This window comes from Python bivittatus, unplaced genomic scaffold (genome assembly GCF_059951505.1).
Source record: "Python bivittatus isolate LINGU-HERP-01145 unplaced genomic scaffold, Pbiv_v1 ctg000310_np1212, whole genome shotgun sequence".
NCBI classification, from domain to species: domain Eukaryota; kingdom Metazoa; phylum Chordata; class Lepidosauria; order Squamata; family Pythonidae; genus Python; species Python bivittatus.
In genome coordinates this window covers 4,785,868-4,801,415 of record NW_028277054.1, presented here as the reverse complement: position 1 = coordinate 4,801,415, position 15,548 = coordinate 4,785,868, and the positions used below count along the sequence as shown (strand labels likewise).

At 46.5% G+C, this 15,548-nt stretch overlaps 1 protein-coding gene across 1 annotated transcript in view; it reads left to right on the top strand.

The window, feature by feature from the left end:
* The first annotated feature begins 409 nt into the window (after window positions 1-409).
* ERF (ETS2 repressor factor) overlaps window positions 410-15,548 on the top strand; it is a 31,522-nt gene continuing 16,383 nt past the window's right edge. The window contains exons 1-2 of the mRNA XM_088139908.1: window positions 410-740; window positions 6,047-6,132. Coding sequence (XP_087996034.1) covers window positions 6,069-6,132 — 64 coding nt within the window. The 5' untranslated portion in view covers window positions 410-740; window positions 6,047-6,068. The remainder of the gene's footprint in view (window positions 741-6,046; window positions 6,133-15,548) is intronic.

The following is a 15,548-nucleotide window of genomic DNA, read 5'->3' as shown; positions in this document are numbered from 1 at the left end:
TGCAGCCGCTCCCGCGTAGCCGTCCCGGCCCAGCGCGTTGCGGGCATGCCGCCGCGAAGAGCGTCTCGTCGGGACGCGCGCAGCCCACGCGGCTCTCCCGCAGCGCCGCCTCGGGCTTCTGCCGGCCGGCAGGAGGCGCCGCGAAGCCGGCGCACCGGCGAGAGCAACGCGCCCCGCTGGCTGGCTGGCCGGCCGGCTGGGAACAGAAGCAAGCGGGGCAGGCGAGCCGGCGGGAGCCGTTTTTGTGCGTGCGAGCGGCGGAGCGGGCCCGTGCTTGCGTTTCCCGCGCCCCTCGCCCGGGGCAGGGCAGCAGGGCGATGCCAACTGGCAGGCTCCCCGGGGCGGCGGCGGGGGCGGCGGCAGGAGCGGGAGGAAAGATTTCACAGCAGCTGTTTTTAGTGCCTGCTGCTAATTCAGCCGCAGGAACAAACTTTTGCCTCCTGCTGCTATTTCGGCAATGGAGGAGTCACACGGCGCCCGGCCCTCCTTTCTAAGTTTAATCCTCCGCTACTCCTTCTTTTCCTCCTTCGCTTCTTCCTAAAGTCGACCCCGCCCTGGAGCTAAATATAATCTCCTTCCCTTCCTCTCCCTTCCTCTGTCTGGACCCTGCCCGGCGACCGGCTCCCTGAGTCGCCTTTCGGAGCTCGCCGCGACCAAAGGGGGGGTCGAGGTTTCCAACCGGTGGGGTCCTCTGAAAGAGGGACCCCGCTTCCCCCGCGACCCGACCTCTTCTTTATTCTGTAAGTGACTTTACGCTCGTTTTCCTAGCCCCTGCTTTTTGGGTGGGGGGAGGATTTGGGGTCTCTTGAGTCGCAGGGCACAATTCTTGGCTTTTTCCACCCCTTGGGGGGTTGTGGATGAAAAGGCCTCCCTTCGTTTGGGGTAGGGGGAAGCTGTGAAAGGAGGTTGGAATAGGGGGAACTACACTGACCGTACTTTGATGCCTGTGGCTTCTCCATTCGGATGGACAGTGAAATCAAAGAATGTGATTTCTGTAAAGGATGGTAGAAGGACAACATGAGGATGTAGCACATCTTTGTGCAAAAGCAGCAGTTTAAAAGCAGAGGACCCGCCGAATCATAATAATTAAAGTTTTTCCCCCCCAACTGGTAGAGCTTTTTCATTTTCTTTCTAAACTCCTTTTTCCCCCTTGCAGTGGGTGCTAACAAGGGGCTTTTGGCATTCTGTCACCCTTTGGACCACCTATGGATGTAGGTTAGGGGGGGAAAAAAGCGAGGGAGCCCTTTTAATTCTGAATGTGTACTCTGAGCCAAAACTGTTTTTACTCTTTGCATGGCAAAGTGAATTTAGTTTAAAAAAAGAAAGTGCCAGAAACTTCATATGTGCTACATCTGCAGGAAAAGCATCACTTGTGAGAAAGGCCATCCTTTTAGAACTAATAAAAGTCTGACTCCTAACTCTGCCTGTAAGGAAGATTTATTTTCTTCTCATTTGACCACAGATTTGACAGGAGATTTACACCATATATACAGTGTATGTATACACACACACACACACGTTTGGTTGCATAACTTGCCCACGGCCACCCAGTGAGTAACATGTGGGCATATATTTGAAACAGAGCTATGCTCACCCATTGACTTCAGTGAGATTTACTTCTGAGTAAATACGCATAGGGTGAGGCCTAACCAATCATGCCCTTGGTTCTCTTAGCAGCTCTGAGCTAGCCGCCTGTTGGGAACGAACACGCCTGCATTCCCAGGGTCTGCATTTCAGGGTGCCTGCCTCAGTTTCTCCATCTCATACTGGCAGGACTTCACTAATTTGCTAGGATCCAGGGTGTAGCAAACACCCCACCCTGATGTTCCACAGATGTGCTGGATGACAGCCAGGATTCTCAATTAGGAGCCTAACACATCTGGAAGACACTGAGCCGGGCAAGGCTCATCTAATATGAGAATAGGTTTTATGGTATGTGTGGAATTAATTCAGCTGATCGACGAGGAGCTGTAATGCCGTGAAAGTGAGTGTACGATCTCTGAGGTACGAAATACAGGTAGAAGCAAATCTCATCTCATCTTGTGTCAGAAATGCAGGAACTAGAAAGGAAATCATTATTAATCTAAATTTATAAAATTAAAAAACTTTAATAAAAATATAGATTTAGATCATTCTTGCTCAATGCTGGGCCACGTTAATGGCAAAGATATTTCCGACCAGCAAGCCATTCTGTGTGCCTGTCGGTCCCAAAGGGCACTGTAAAAGATGGATAAAATCTTTTTACTGTAAAAGCAAATCATTTATGAGGATCACCAAAGTGATGAATTCCCTAATTTGGCTAGGAGTTGATAGTGGGCTGTGCCCTGAAAAACACTTCACAAAGGTTTCTAAACATACTGTACCCAGCACCCCTTTTTCCTTGCTATCAAGACACCACCGGCAACCCCAGACCCGTTTTGGCTTAAAAAACGGGCCCCTGGGTCAAAGGGGCACCTCATCTCAGGAGGGTTTAGGCCTAAGAAGGGGTTCAAGGGCCTTTCTTCCAAATTTAACCTCCACAGTCTCCTTTCCCTCCTTCCTGAGACCCTCTTACCTTCCCCAGAGTTTAGATCAGTGTTTTTCAACCCCAACCCCAACCCTAACCCTAACCCTAACCCTTTTATAAAGAAGAGCTAGAACACGATCCCAAATAACTTGCGGTTTAAATTTTAACCCAGCAGTAAGGTTCACACAATGTGTTGTGTTCAGGTGAAACATTCTAGTTTAACATGATAGCCTGGTTCCCACTTGCTATACCACCTACCTGTTCCCCCCCCCCCCCATTTGAAAACTACTGGTTTAGATGAAAGAGATGCAGTTCCTGGAGCACTGGAATCTTCACTGGGGGCACACACACACACACTCACACAGAATAGGTTGCAGGATTCGCTGGTTGGGTTCCCCAGCCAGCCCAGAAGCAGCCGATAAGTCAGCGAAGAAAGGGTGTAAATGAGGAAGCAGCAGCAGGACGCCGTCCCGCCGTCAACCCACCCTCCAGCCTTGTGCAAAAGGCCCGCTTGGCCGCAAACTTCCCACCAGATAATTATAGAGAGAATAATGCTGCATTATTTATAAAGCTGACTATTTATAACGCGGGCCCAGAAAATGTGGCACCAGACCTCGGTGGCGGTGGTTGGCCTGAGGAGGGTGACCCACCACTACCCCCCTGTCCTGCACCCAACCTAGGCTCAAGGGCAGAAAGGGGCACCGAAGGGCCGGAAAGGGTCCTTGAAACAGGATTTTCCCCTGAAAAAAAAAAAAATGGTGGGGGGGACTGGAGGTCAGGATGTGCCCTGGGACGAAGGGGGGTGGATCTAGTGAGTGGGGTCTTCCATCCCTGGTCCTTGTGTAGCCTCTCCCCCCTAAATACACAGACTCCCCACCCTCTTTTCATTCCATTCCCCCTGAGTTGTCACTTTTCATGCCTGGGGAGATTGTTCCCATATTTTGGCCTGCTTCCCCGGTAGACTGGTCGCCAGGGGTCAGTGGCCGGGGCAGGGTCAGGACCGCAAAATTCCCACATGTCTCTTTAAACAGGTGCCAGAGCGCAAGGATAAGTTAACCCTTTGGACTCTGGGCCCAGCCCAACCGTTCCTCCTTCCCTTCTCTTTGTTTGCTCCTAACTTCAGATGATGTAGGAGAAGAACTGTGTAGGTCTGGTCCCCCCAAAATTGGAAGGAATCCGATGGCCTCTTTTCTGACACACAAATTTTATTCCAAGGCAGAAGCTTGGAATAAAATAAAATTTGTGTATCGGAAAAGGCACTATCAGACTGCAAGGTTTTCCTGCTTCAGAATGTCCTGGCAGAGAGGCATTTATTTCTAAACTTGAAATAAAATTGCAAGTAACCACTATGCGATCCTCTGAGGAACTGGGCTTTTTAAAATTTTTATGTATATGCTATTTTCCAACATACACACCAGGGTGGAAATTAGGGATACGCATATGCCATTCACCGGCTAACACCTTCCGTTAAAAATATTCTGTTAATAAGGAGTTCCTAGAAGGGGGTGTCATGTTCTGGCTCATCTTCAGTAGATCCTTTCTGTAACTGTTCTGCCCAGTAATACCTCTCAGAGATTGAATTGTCCCCTGCGTAATATTCTTCACCATTTGCAAGGAGCTGTTAAAAGGTTTCGCATGCATCATCTCAGTAAGTCATTCCAACAGCCTTGTAATGTAGGCTGCTGTTACGCACTCCTACAGATCAGCATTCCCATTTGTAGATGGGATGTTTGGGGAACAAGGGAATGCTTACAGCATTTAAATTTCTTTGCAGTCAGGAACTCAAGCTTTTCGTGGCGATGCTATGGAGAGGTCAGATCCTGAAGCACAGCTAGGTTTTAGGGCAATATAGGAACTGAAGTAGGAAGTTCCAGCCTCACATATCAGTTCCTTCATCTTTTTTTCCTCTCTGTCTCTGTCTTGCACACCTAGACCAAAGGTGTTCAAAAGTAAAAGAACGTAAGCACCGCTCATAGACTGAGAGAGACTCAGCCTTCCATTTAAAGGAGCCTCGTAGAAGGGCAAAAAGATCCTTCAAAACAGAAAAGAGGCTGAGTGGGATTCAGGACTGCAGGATCTATCCATGAACCTGTTGGAAGCCGCCTTTGGAAATCAGCATTTTAAGCATCCTCCCTTTTTCTCTGGGAAAGAGGACACCCAAATCATGAGTTTGTCCTTGTGAGGTCTTTCTATTCTGCCTCATAGCAAAGATGTGTATCTATCTTTGCGGGCTGAGAAGAACAGGGTGCTGAGTGCAATCAGAGATCAGTTGTTTATTTCTAGAGATTGATGTACTAGACTTGAGCTGTACTCTGAGACTTGCCAGCTTCCCTTGTCCAGCTGTCGGTCACTTGAAATCAGGCTTCTCCAACCTGCTGCCCTCCAGTTGTGTGCTGGACTAAAATTCCCGTGATTCCTTAGTCAGCAGGGCTGCAAATTATAACCCATCTGGAGGATAAGCCTGTTCTAGAGGTGATGTTTTTTTTTAGGATGGGGAGTTGCTGGGTGATCGGTCAGCAGAATCCTGGCTGAAAAAAGCTTCTGGGCTGACGCTTAGGGGGTCCTGGATCAAATTAAACTCATGATCCTAAAAGTCTGTCCTTCAGTTGGTAGCAGGATTTAGGCACCTCTGATAAACAGATTGCTTGGAGCAGAAAAGTCCTTCGCAGCCATTCTACGTGTTGCCAGCTCAGAGGTCAATTGCAGATTGAAGTTACTGACAAAGATCTCCAGGAGCAAAACATAAATGCTGGTGTTTGAAACAGGAATGCTTTTTCTCCAGGGTCCCAGCTGTGGGCAAAACAGCTAAGGTATTGTAATTATTAGAGATTGGTGGTCGCTTATTAAAAGGTGATGAGAAGGAAGGAGCCCTGGACTCGGCATTCCATTGTGTAATTTCTGGGGCCAGAGTAAACCTCATTAGTTTTAAACTATGAGCTTTTCTCCACTGCTCCTTCCCCCATCCTTGAGCCCACAGAGAACCGTACTGGTATGATTCTTGCTGTCCCCTTATCCTGCGCCTCCTGCCTTGTGCCCAGTCACTGCCAACCCCCCAAGGTAATGGAGGGCAAAGGGTAACAGATTTTACCCACCTTAAAACGGCCCCTGGTTGGTGATGGAATAAGAGGGAAAACACTAATTTAACACCAATATAGCTCAGGATGAGCTGGGATGGGGCTGGGATGGGATGAGTTGAAGGGACAGTAATGGGGAGACAGCAGAAAATAAATATTCCCAAGACATGCTTGTGTCACAATTAGAGGCAAGTGGAAAAACATATTCATTCAACCCCTTCCTCTTAAGGTGCCAAATCGCTGGGTGAGATGACCCACTGCCACTGTAGCCTTGATCATTGTTCCCATACTATATTTTAGCAGTGATTCTCAAGCTATTTCAGGAGCTTTAGGACTGGTCACTCAGCTGAGTTATAGTGGGGAGATGACTGCTTCAGACTTGAAACTTAAACTGTGATTTTCCAGCACGGGTTCCCCCTTCTTGTGCCTACTGTGTAATGCCGGACTGTTGGCTTTTTTGGCACAGCTAGAGAGTCCCCAGCTGTGGAATGCACTGCGGATGTCGATTGCCAGACAGCAAACGGGATGGAGCAGCGGCAGACTGGAGACCAGGTGGGTGGCGCCTTGCGGACCTCCCTACCCCTTAGACCTGCTTGTCGGGCCCCGCTTCCTCTTGCCCCAGGATTTCTAGTACATGTGTGTGTGTGCGTGCAGATGTGCGTGTATGTGTGCATGCATGCTCCAGGCTGCCTCAGGTGTTACTAACACTGTAATTAATAAAGTTAGGAATAATTTGGGCCCATTCCCTAGCCACTAAGTCCTCCCACGCTTCCACTCGTAGTTACAGAGCTTCTAATTTTAGTTCTTGCTGTTTCAAAGAGTCCCTCTCGAGGGATGGTCCAGGCCTTAGTTTGACCTGGATGGGATATTGTAGAAATAAGGGACAGGGGCAGAATATAAGACTATTCTCCCCAAGTTCCTGCTTCGGAGGATCCATCCCTGTTCTGGGTCTCCTCCTCCTAGCTTATGAACTAGAAGGTACAGCTCCCTCTAATTAAGGGGGTAACAATCCTTCCATGAATGTTGTGTTGTTGCATCAGCCAGTTACATGCATGAAAACACGTGCGCATGCACACACACATATATATATGCAGATACACACACACACGAGGCGGATTCTGTACGGTACAAAAGTCACTTGTGTCTAAATGAGGCAATCGAAAACAAACATCTTTATAATTACCCCCTTGAGGATTGGCTTGGAGAAGAGAGAAGGGTCCCCATGGAGATAGGTAGTGTGAGACATTGATGTCTGCACATGCATACCATACACTGTATACACCCTGAGCTTATTGTGCATTTTGATCGGGGGAAGTGAGTTCGAATCTCCTATTGATTAATCCACCGTGCAGGTGCACCCTTGGACCAAAGATAGTGTCCTTAAGAGCAGTGGCCTGGCTTCATCAAAAAGAGGGTTCCCCGGCGTTGCCATTAACCGCCGCTTGGCATCTTCCACTAGCATGACTGGCTATGCAAAGCATTTCATGGCTTGTCTAGACCTGACCCCTGCCTAGTTGCTGTGCTGACATGCTTTACAGTGTAAAACTTTACAAGCTAGGATTCATGAACCACCAACACGTCTTGTTTTAATCAGCTTGGCTGCTAAAGGAAGCCTCAAGCCAGGATGATCAGTCCAGCATAAACAAACCTTTTCTGACTTGCTGCATTACCAGCAGTGAGCAGTTTGTGTGCAAGGCATGGAACAGATTCACAGGAAGGCAGCATGGCTGGAAACGTGGCTTATTGTTCTGTGCGAATGTGACACTATCCTCTCAGCTGCAGCTTCCCAGTGGAATGACCATGCAAGGTTCAGGAAACCAAGCCGTTTTCTATGACTTCTGTTAACCTATGGAATTCACACCTCGAGATGCATTGAGGGTCATCATCTATCTGAGCTTTGAGAAAAAAGGCATGCAAATTAATTATAGCTAAATGGAGCCTTGTGACCTGTGGCAGTGGGTGAACCAAGTGTCGGGCTTGTGGGTTCGAGTGGTTGAAAACCACACTGAGATTTGGGGTGGGGCAGTGGTGTTCCTGCTGTGTTTCTGGACAGCTGCAAAAGTAAAGGGGTTACCTTGACATGTAGAAAACAGATAGACATAAATTCCAATGCCCACAGAATTCTCACTTACGTGAAACTTCCTTATACTGAATTATATGAGATGTCACATTTAGGTAATGAAAAAGTGTGCTATCTTCATAGTCTACCACCTTGTTTGAGTTTTGCAGCTAAGCAACACAAGTAGTCCTCACTTAACAACCATTCCTTTAGTGACCATTTGAAGTTACAACGGTGCTGAACAAAGGGACTTACAACCAGTTCTCACACGTACAACCATCGCAGCACCCCTGCAGTCCCGTGATCGCAATCCGGGTGCTTGGCAACCAGCTCACACAACAGTTGCAGTGTCCCAGGGTCATGTGATCACCATTTTTGACCTTCCCAGATGGCTTCCAACAAACAAAATCAATGGGGAACTGTGTGATTCGTTTAACAGCCAAGGTGATTCACTTAATGACCACTGCAAAAAAGGTTGTAAAATTGGGTGCAACTCGCTTGACAACCACTCCGCTTAACAACAAATTTTCTGGTCCCTACTGTGGTTGTTAAGCAAGGACTATCTGTAATTTACATGTCTTAGAGTTTCCATCTTAACTGAGAACAGTGCCCGTTGCCAATTACTGGATTCACACATTGCACTAAGCCATCGTTTCTTTTAACCATTGTTTATTATATAATCCATAGTGACTGATTTTACACATCAGGCTAAATTATAAGCTATGGTTTGCAAACCACAAGGTCTGGATTCATATAATACTGAAAGCTAAAATCAAACAAACTACATTATAGCTTAGGGCATTGTGTGACCCCAGCCGCTGGCTCTTACGATACTGAAAAGTCCTAATTTCTAAATCCAACCTAGAGAAGCACGCCACCATTTTCAGAGGCTGGACTGCAACTCCCAGAATTCCTAGCTGTTGGGGCCATAGTATCTGAGGCTGTTGGAGATTGTATTTGCAACATATTCAGAGAAGGCTAGATTAGGGAAGGCCAATTTAGATAGTTGCCGTACTTTTAATAATGGTTAGAAATCTTCCTCGCTTGCAGTCTTGAACCTACTAACACAGGGTTAGAGAACAGCTGGCAACATCTCTCACCACTGGCTATGCTAGCTGGGTCTGCTGAGTGTTGTAGGTTAGCAATCTGTGGAGGGCCACAGGATCCCCAGCCCAGTAGTAGAGAATGGCCATGTTCGCATGACACGCTTAAGCAGACCAGTTACAAACCTAGCAGCTGATTTCTCACAGTACGCTGAGCTTGCTTAAGGTTTTAATTGGTGGTTTGGTGTGAATCCAGATCATTTGGTTAGTTTATCTTTCAGTGTATAGCACAAACGTCAGAAATGGGTTGATTCGGTAATCAGGATAAGCACATCGTGAGGACAGCCAATAAATCCCATTGAACTCAGTGGATCTTACTTAGAAGCAAGCACGCGTGGGACGGAAGTCTACTTCTGGCAGCAGTAGTAATAGTAGTCAGACGACATCTTCCATGGTAGAACAGATTTTAGCCCAGAGAAACCCTGAAAAAATTGAATTTGTCATGAGCTTGCTCATTAACAAAATCATCAACCTTTTCGCTACTCTCTCCACAGAGATCCTAATGTAAACTCAGGTTTCCAGCTCCCAAGCGATGGCTTACGCACGCATGCACGCCTATAAACGTATTTACCTATAGGTATGGAAAGAAAAATCTTCATGGTTTAAAACGACAGCTTAAATAAACATTAGATGCTACCAACCTATAACAGTCAGACAAGCTAGGAACCTGCTGGACTGCAATCTTAATCCCATCCTCCAACCTGTTTTATTTAAACAGAAGAAGAAGCAGGTAAAACGCAGCAGTGGAGACATGATGTAGCTTCATTCCCCTTAGTAGAGCACTCAGATGGATCAGTCCCAGTGGAAGGAGAGCCCAAACGGAGCCACCGAAGGGGATGGGCAAACCCTAAGATCCACAAAACTAGCCTCCCTGTAAAAACAAAACAAACCCCAACACCCTCAGAAGGTGATACTTTCCCATGAAAATAGTCCCACGAGGACCGTACATGTTTAGTGGATTTTGGAATTGACAATGTTGAGGTTCATTTGAAAAGGAAGCCAGAAGACAAGGTTGCCTTGCTTGACTCCAACATAGCTTTATTGTAGAATCTGGCCTGTATCAACAGGATTTTCTCACTGCGTTAAGCTTTAACGTTTTTGCTTGTTTAGTGCAGTGTTCCTCAACCTTGGCCACTGGAAGATGGGTGGACTTCAACTCCCAGAATTCCCCAGCCAGCATGGCTGGCTGGGGAATTCTGGGAGTTGAAGTCCACCCATCTTCCAGTGGCCAAGGTTGAGGAACACTGGTTTAGTGTGTGACACAGGGTTGTGCTGCACTTCAGATTCAAAATGAAAAAAAGCACCACTGCATCTTTCCCTGGGATTATACAACTACTGTCTGTACAACCCAATACAGCGCAACGGGGCCCTCCCACGAAAAAACATGTTGGTTGAAGGAGTGGCCAGTAGGTGCTGTGTGGCACGTCCTTGAAAGCTGCAGAGTATCTTTTTTTCTTTGAATCCAAAGCACCCAACAGCCCTAGTGTTATGTGAACCGTATGTTGTGGTTTGTAAATCATGGTTTAGGGCTTCATGTGTTGCCTGAACTGAGCCAGTCGTGGCTTTTTAAATCAACTACATCATCATGGCTCAGCAGGACGCATGAACAAAGCCTCTCTGTCTCAGCCTAATCTACTTAGCAGGACTGTTGTGAGTATAAAAACAGAGAGTTATGTAACTTCCTCTGAGCCTCCTTAGATGAAGGCCGAGGTAAGAAAGCTAACAAGAATGTAGTATTGACCCAAAGTGGGAGCAAGACTGGAAATGCAAAATATCAATCATATAAATACAGTGAAAAAAAGTTGAAGTCAGAGGCCGGGAGCAAGAATGGAAATTTTGTTTCCAAATTTTTGGTGGCCAATATCCCCGTTTTTAAAAGGGTATTTTTAAAAACTTCAAGGTTTGTGGATTTCTCCAGCTGCCATTAAGACAATGCTGAAATTTAAAAGATGGCTTTGGAACAGGTCATCTGAGCTACGGATAATGGCCTGTGTAGAACGTGAGAGAAATAGAAAGTTTTCTCGGAATTCTGGGCTTCAATAGTTTATGTTAAACCGAGCTTTAAAAACTTTTTTGCTCTCAGGGAACCCCCTTTCCACTTGTCATTTTTCTGCTAAGGAACACTGGGTGGCTGTTTTCCATGGAAACCCAGCATGTTGCGACAGATTCTGGGGACAAATTCTAAAAAACTGTGATGTGGCGGTATCGTAAGGCTGCCCGGCCCTCTCACGCAGCTGTGCATTGTGAAGATTGGTGGACAAACTGCCTTAAAAAAAAAAATTAAAAAAAATCTTTCTTCCATTATTGACCTTCTCATTGGAAAGATAAGTTTCCATGGAAATCCATGACTCAAGAGCCACTGAACTGGAATATCAAATCTAACAGACAAAAGACAGTATTCTTCACAGTTGGCATCACTTAGTTACTAGCCTCCTCTAACCTTGGTCTGCCAGATATATTGGATTTCAACGTCAATAATGATGGAGGTTAGAGGATGATGGAGCTTGGAGTTCAATGCATTTGAAGAGCATCAGGTTGAGAAGACTTAAGTATGTGGCATACACCACCACAGGATGTGGGGACAGATGCTCCTTTAGATAGCTCTTGAAAATAGATCAGGCAAAGGCTGAGTTTACCACACTAATCCATAACGTAGTTTATTTGGTTTCAGCTTAATAGGTTTCAACTTAACAGACATTGTGGGTTGTAAATCATGGTTTATGGTTTAACGAGGTGTGTGAACCCAACCAGTGGTGGCTTGTTTCACAGATTGGCTTTGTACGTTGTGTGAAGTTAGGCAGATATGTAGCGGGCCACTTTTAGCATGGGTTCCTAGGCTGGGTGACCAAATGACGGCCTCAGGATGCTCCTGAATGACATTCCTTGATAGGGAACCAGGGTGACCATCTACAAAACAGGACCTGGGAGTAAATGGAGCTCTCACTTGAACCAACAGACTTTTCCTTAGATCTTCACAGTTCGCAATCCATCAGATTTTATTTAGCAATCCACTCCTGAGATACCAAGGTTTGAATACTCCACTGCCAGGCCTGACATATCATTTTCTCAGCATTTAGGGTTGGTAGGTAGAGAATCCAAATGTCAGTTCATTATCTGGCAATAGGCAGGACGTGATTAAAACCAGACCAGCGCTGTTGTTCCATTAGTGATGTGCGTGTTGCTTTTGCGCACCTAGCGTTTCCTCCCTGATCATTGTAGAGGGAATCATCCATTTCACAACAGCCTGGGGGACGAGGCAAGGGACGGGGTGGGGTGGGAGCCAGTGCTGAAGGCTGACTCCAGGATTTTGGAAAAATTAAAGCATGTCAATCAGTAATATTTACCTGCAAACAAAGGGTGTGGTGTGCTAGGTATTTGGGTAGTTCTGAGGATCTTGCTGTTCTTCAGTTGATACCCTCAGAGTATACTTTTGAACAGTTTACCAGTAACTTATACAGGCCCTTCTGAAGCAGTCAAAGCTACTTATTTATTGTTCCACACTGATCTCCCATTCCAGATAGTTTATAGGGCAAAATCTGTTTAGCTTTACCAACAGAAGGACGTCACACGCTGTTGGACCATTTTCAGATCTAGAGTACAGGCCACTCCCTTGCCACTCCGTCTTCCCCTTCCCCTCCAGATGTTGGATTAGAAACCCCCTGGCATGGCTGCTGCTCATTGGGAAGGGAGAAATAGACCTGGTTCATTCATCTCACACTCAGTCATAATACTGCTTGTTTGATTTGGGCTTTGGGTGAGACACAACCCTGCCCGCACACACCCACTGTGGATTTCTAAAGGATGGTTTAGGGCAGTGTTGTCCAAACCTGGCCACTTTAAGATGAGTGGACTTCAACTCCCAGAATTCCCCAGCCAGAGTCTACTCATCTTAAAGTGGCCAAGTTTGGACAACACTGGTTTAGGGGCATCTTCCCCAACCTGGACACTTTCCAAATTGGCGGAATAGCTCCCAAGCACCCACATTGAGGGAGGCTGATGTATAATTTTGTATGTGTTGTGATTAAATCATAATTTAGCACCTTTTGTGACTCCAGTCATACTCTTTGGGGCAAAGTACATCTAGAATGACTATCCCATATGTCCAGCAAGGGATGCATTGGGTCGGTCCAGAGGGCCAGCCCTATAATAATCACATGATTTAATGCTTGTGTTGCATATGACTTTTCAGGGGACATCCAAATAAATCCAAGCAATTATTTGGGGCTCATCCAGTAACTGCTAAGGTGCAATGGTGCCTGAATATTGAGAAAGTTTTAAAACTACATCATTTCCTGGCTAATGGAGCTTATGTGCAGAAGATTGTAGTCTAAAGCTTCTGGAAATGTTAGTTAGGTCCCCTGCTGTTAAACCTGGTGCTTTCCAGATGTGTTAGGACTAGTCCCACTTTGGGGAAGTTTAAACTGGTCCTTCCTTCTTCTGTTCTCTCTCTTTAGTGATTTTACTTCCCTCCAACTCCTTTTCTGGAACTACAGCAACTTTTTGTAAAAAAATCCCACTTCCCTTTATATTGTTTCATACCATGACTATTTACTCTCGGGAGGGAGAGTGAAAAAAAAAAGGTTAAAATGCTGTTAAATTAAAAACCTCTTAGTGATGTCTATGTAGACTTTATCACAAGACAATGGACTTAATGGGAAGAGAGAGAGAAAGGAGTCGAAACCATAAGGACTGGAAACTTGGTCTTCTTTTTTACTGAGCTACTTAAATGGAATCTGAGAATGTTAGAATGCTATCATCCAACCTGGCTGATAACTCTGGGGATTACTGCTAGGATATGAAGGCCATGTCTCACTGCTCTGCTCAGGAGCTACATTTCTCTGAATCTGAAGGTTCACCTTATGCAAATGGCACCTGAGGCAGGTGGGGTTCACACCCGGTGCTGGGCTGTGATGTGGTTGCTTTAGTGTTGGCTAAGCATGCTGTGTAAACCAAGCCAGTGTGATTTATAAACTGTGGTTTATGGCTTAATGTGTTATGAGAAGAGCCGGTTGTGGTTTATTCACCCTTCTCACTTTTCTGCAGCGGTGCTGGAATCCAATTGTACGGAACTCCCTGTCTGTCTTCGTGGTAGTCAAGCCCTCCTGCTGTTCCTCCTTCCCTTGTAGGGATCCAGGATAAGCCAGTCCCCCAGATCTGTGATGTGAGCCCTGCAGAGCACAGCTGGCCCTCCTTCCTGTCCCCATTTCTTTAGGTGCAGCTGCAAAACAATTCTGCCCTCTCAGCTGCGGTTCTCAGGGATTTCCCAGCTAGTCTTTCCCCCATCCTAGCTCTGATCATTGTCTCTCTCACAAGGCAGCGTGGAATCTTCCACACTCCCCGACGTGCCTGGGCAGGGATCCCGCCCCATTCGCATTCTTTCAAATTTGCTGCTGCCTGCTGTATGCCCTGTGGCCCAGGGACGAGCAACTGCGATGCTCTCATCCTCATACGCTAAGCGTTCTGGGTCCTGGCGAGCCCTGCGTTGCATCCCACCCGGGGCTTTGCCAGAATGACCCCACTCAGCCTCTGCACAGCGCTGTGCAGGAATATCATGACCATCCCAGCCTTTTCAGACAAGGAGTTGACCCAACTGAGCGGGAATTTGCTTTTAAAAAGGCTTTATGCTTCCGATAGGCCAACTCAAAGCTCAGTTTTTCCCTTTCCGGGAATGTGGATTTATAAAGACGGGTTTGCAGAACACGCTAGGATAAAATATGGGTGGCCCAGTTTCTGCAGCAGTGTGTTGTGTGCGCTCAGCCTGTGTGGTTCCTTGCGGTTCCGTGTGTTCAGCCAACTGAGCGATTGGCCTCGTTCAGAAACTATGGCTCTGCTGGATTAGCAACTTCTGCAAACAGAGCCAGAACGTTTCACTGTTTTTAGTAAATCTGTAATCCTTCCCGAGAGCTTTGGCTATAAGGCAGATTAGGAAAAAAAAATAGCAATCATAATGTTGCACATAAAAGGACGTTTTTTCCTGCCCGTGGTGGAGTTTGTGAAGGTGTTCACAAACTTTATTACTTTATTTATTCATTCATTCCATTTGTATAGCTGCCCGTCTCGCATTGGTGATGCTGGGCGGCTCACATAATTAAAACAACCAAACAACACAACCAATAAACAAAATACAAAGGTTAGTTAAAAAAAAAAACCCTTTAAAAACCAATTAAAACCAATATAAAACCAGAAAACATAATAAGCAGGCAAGTAAAAGTCATGGGTCAACCAATACAGCTGTCTGGCAGGCTCCAAATGACAGCCAGATCCTCAGGCACATTGATATTTAGCTGATAATGTATCCCCAAAGAGCCAGTTTGGTTTAGTGCAGTGTTTCTCAACCTTAGCAACTTTAAGAGGCCTGGACTTCAACTCCCAGAATTCCCCAGCCAGCATGCTGGCTGGGGAATTCTGGGAGTTGAAGTCCAGGCCTTGTAAAGTTGCCAAGGTTGAGAAGCACTGGTCTAGTGGTGAAGGCACCAGGCTAGAAAGCAGGAGGTGGTGAGTTCTAGTCCCACCTTAGGCATGAAAGCTACCTCACAGGATTGTTGTTGTGGGGAAAATAGGAGGAGGAAGGAGTATTAGCTACGTTCGCCACCTTGAGTTATTTATAAAAAAGAATAAAGGTGGGATAAAATATCTGAAAAAAAATTGCTTGCTGCATCCCCAAAGATTTGGGGAGTGGGTCTAACCTCATTGGTGTTGGAATTTGCTTCTGGCAGGGCAGGTACCCCGAAGTAACTGCCAGGGTGGCTAAGCCAGCCGCGAGTAGGTTGTCTCCCATCTAGGTGCCTCGGCTTGATCCCTGCTTA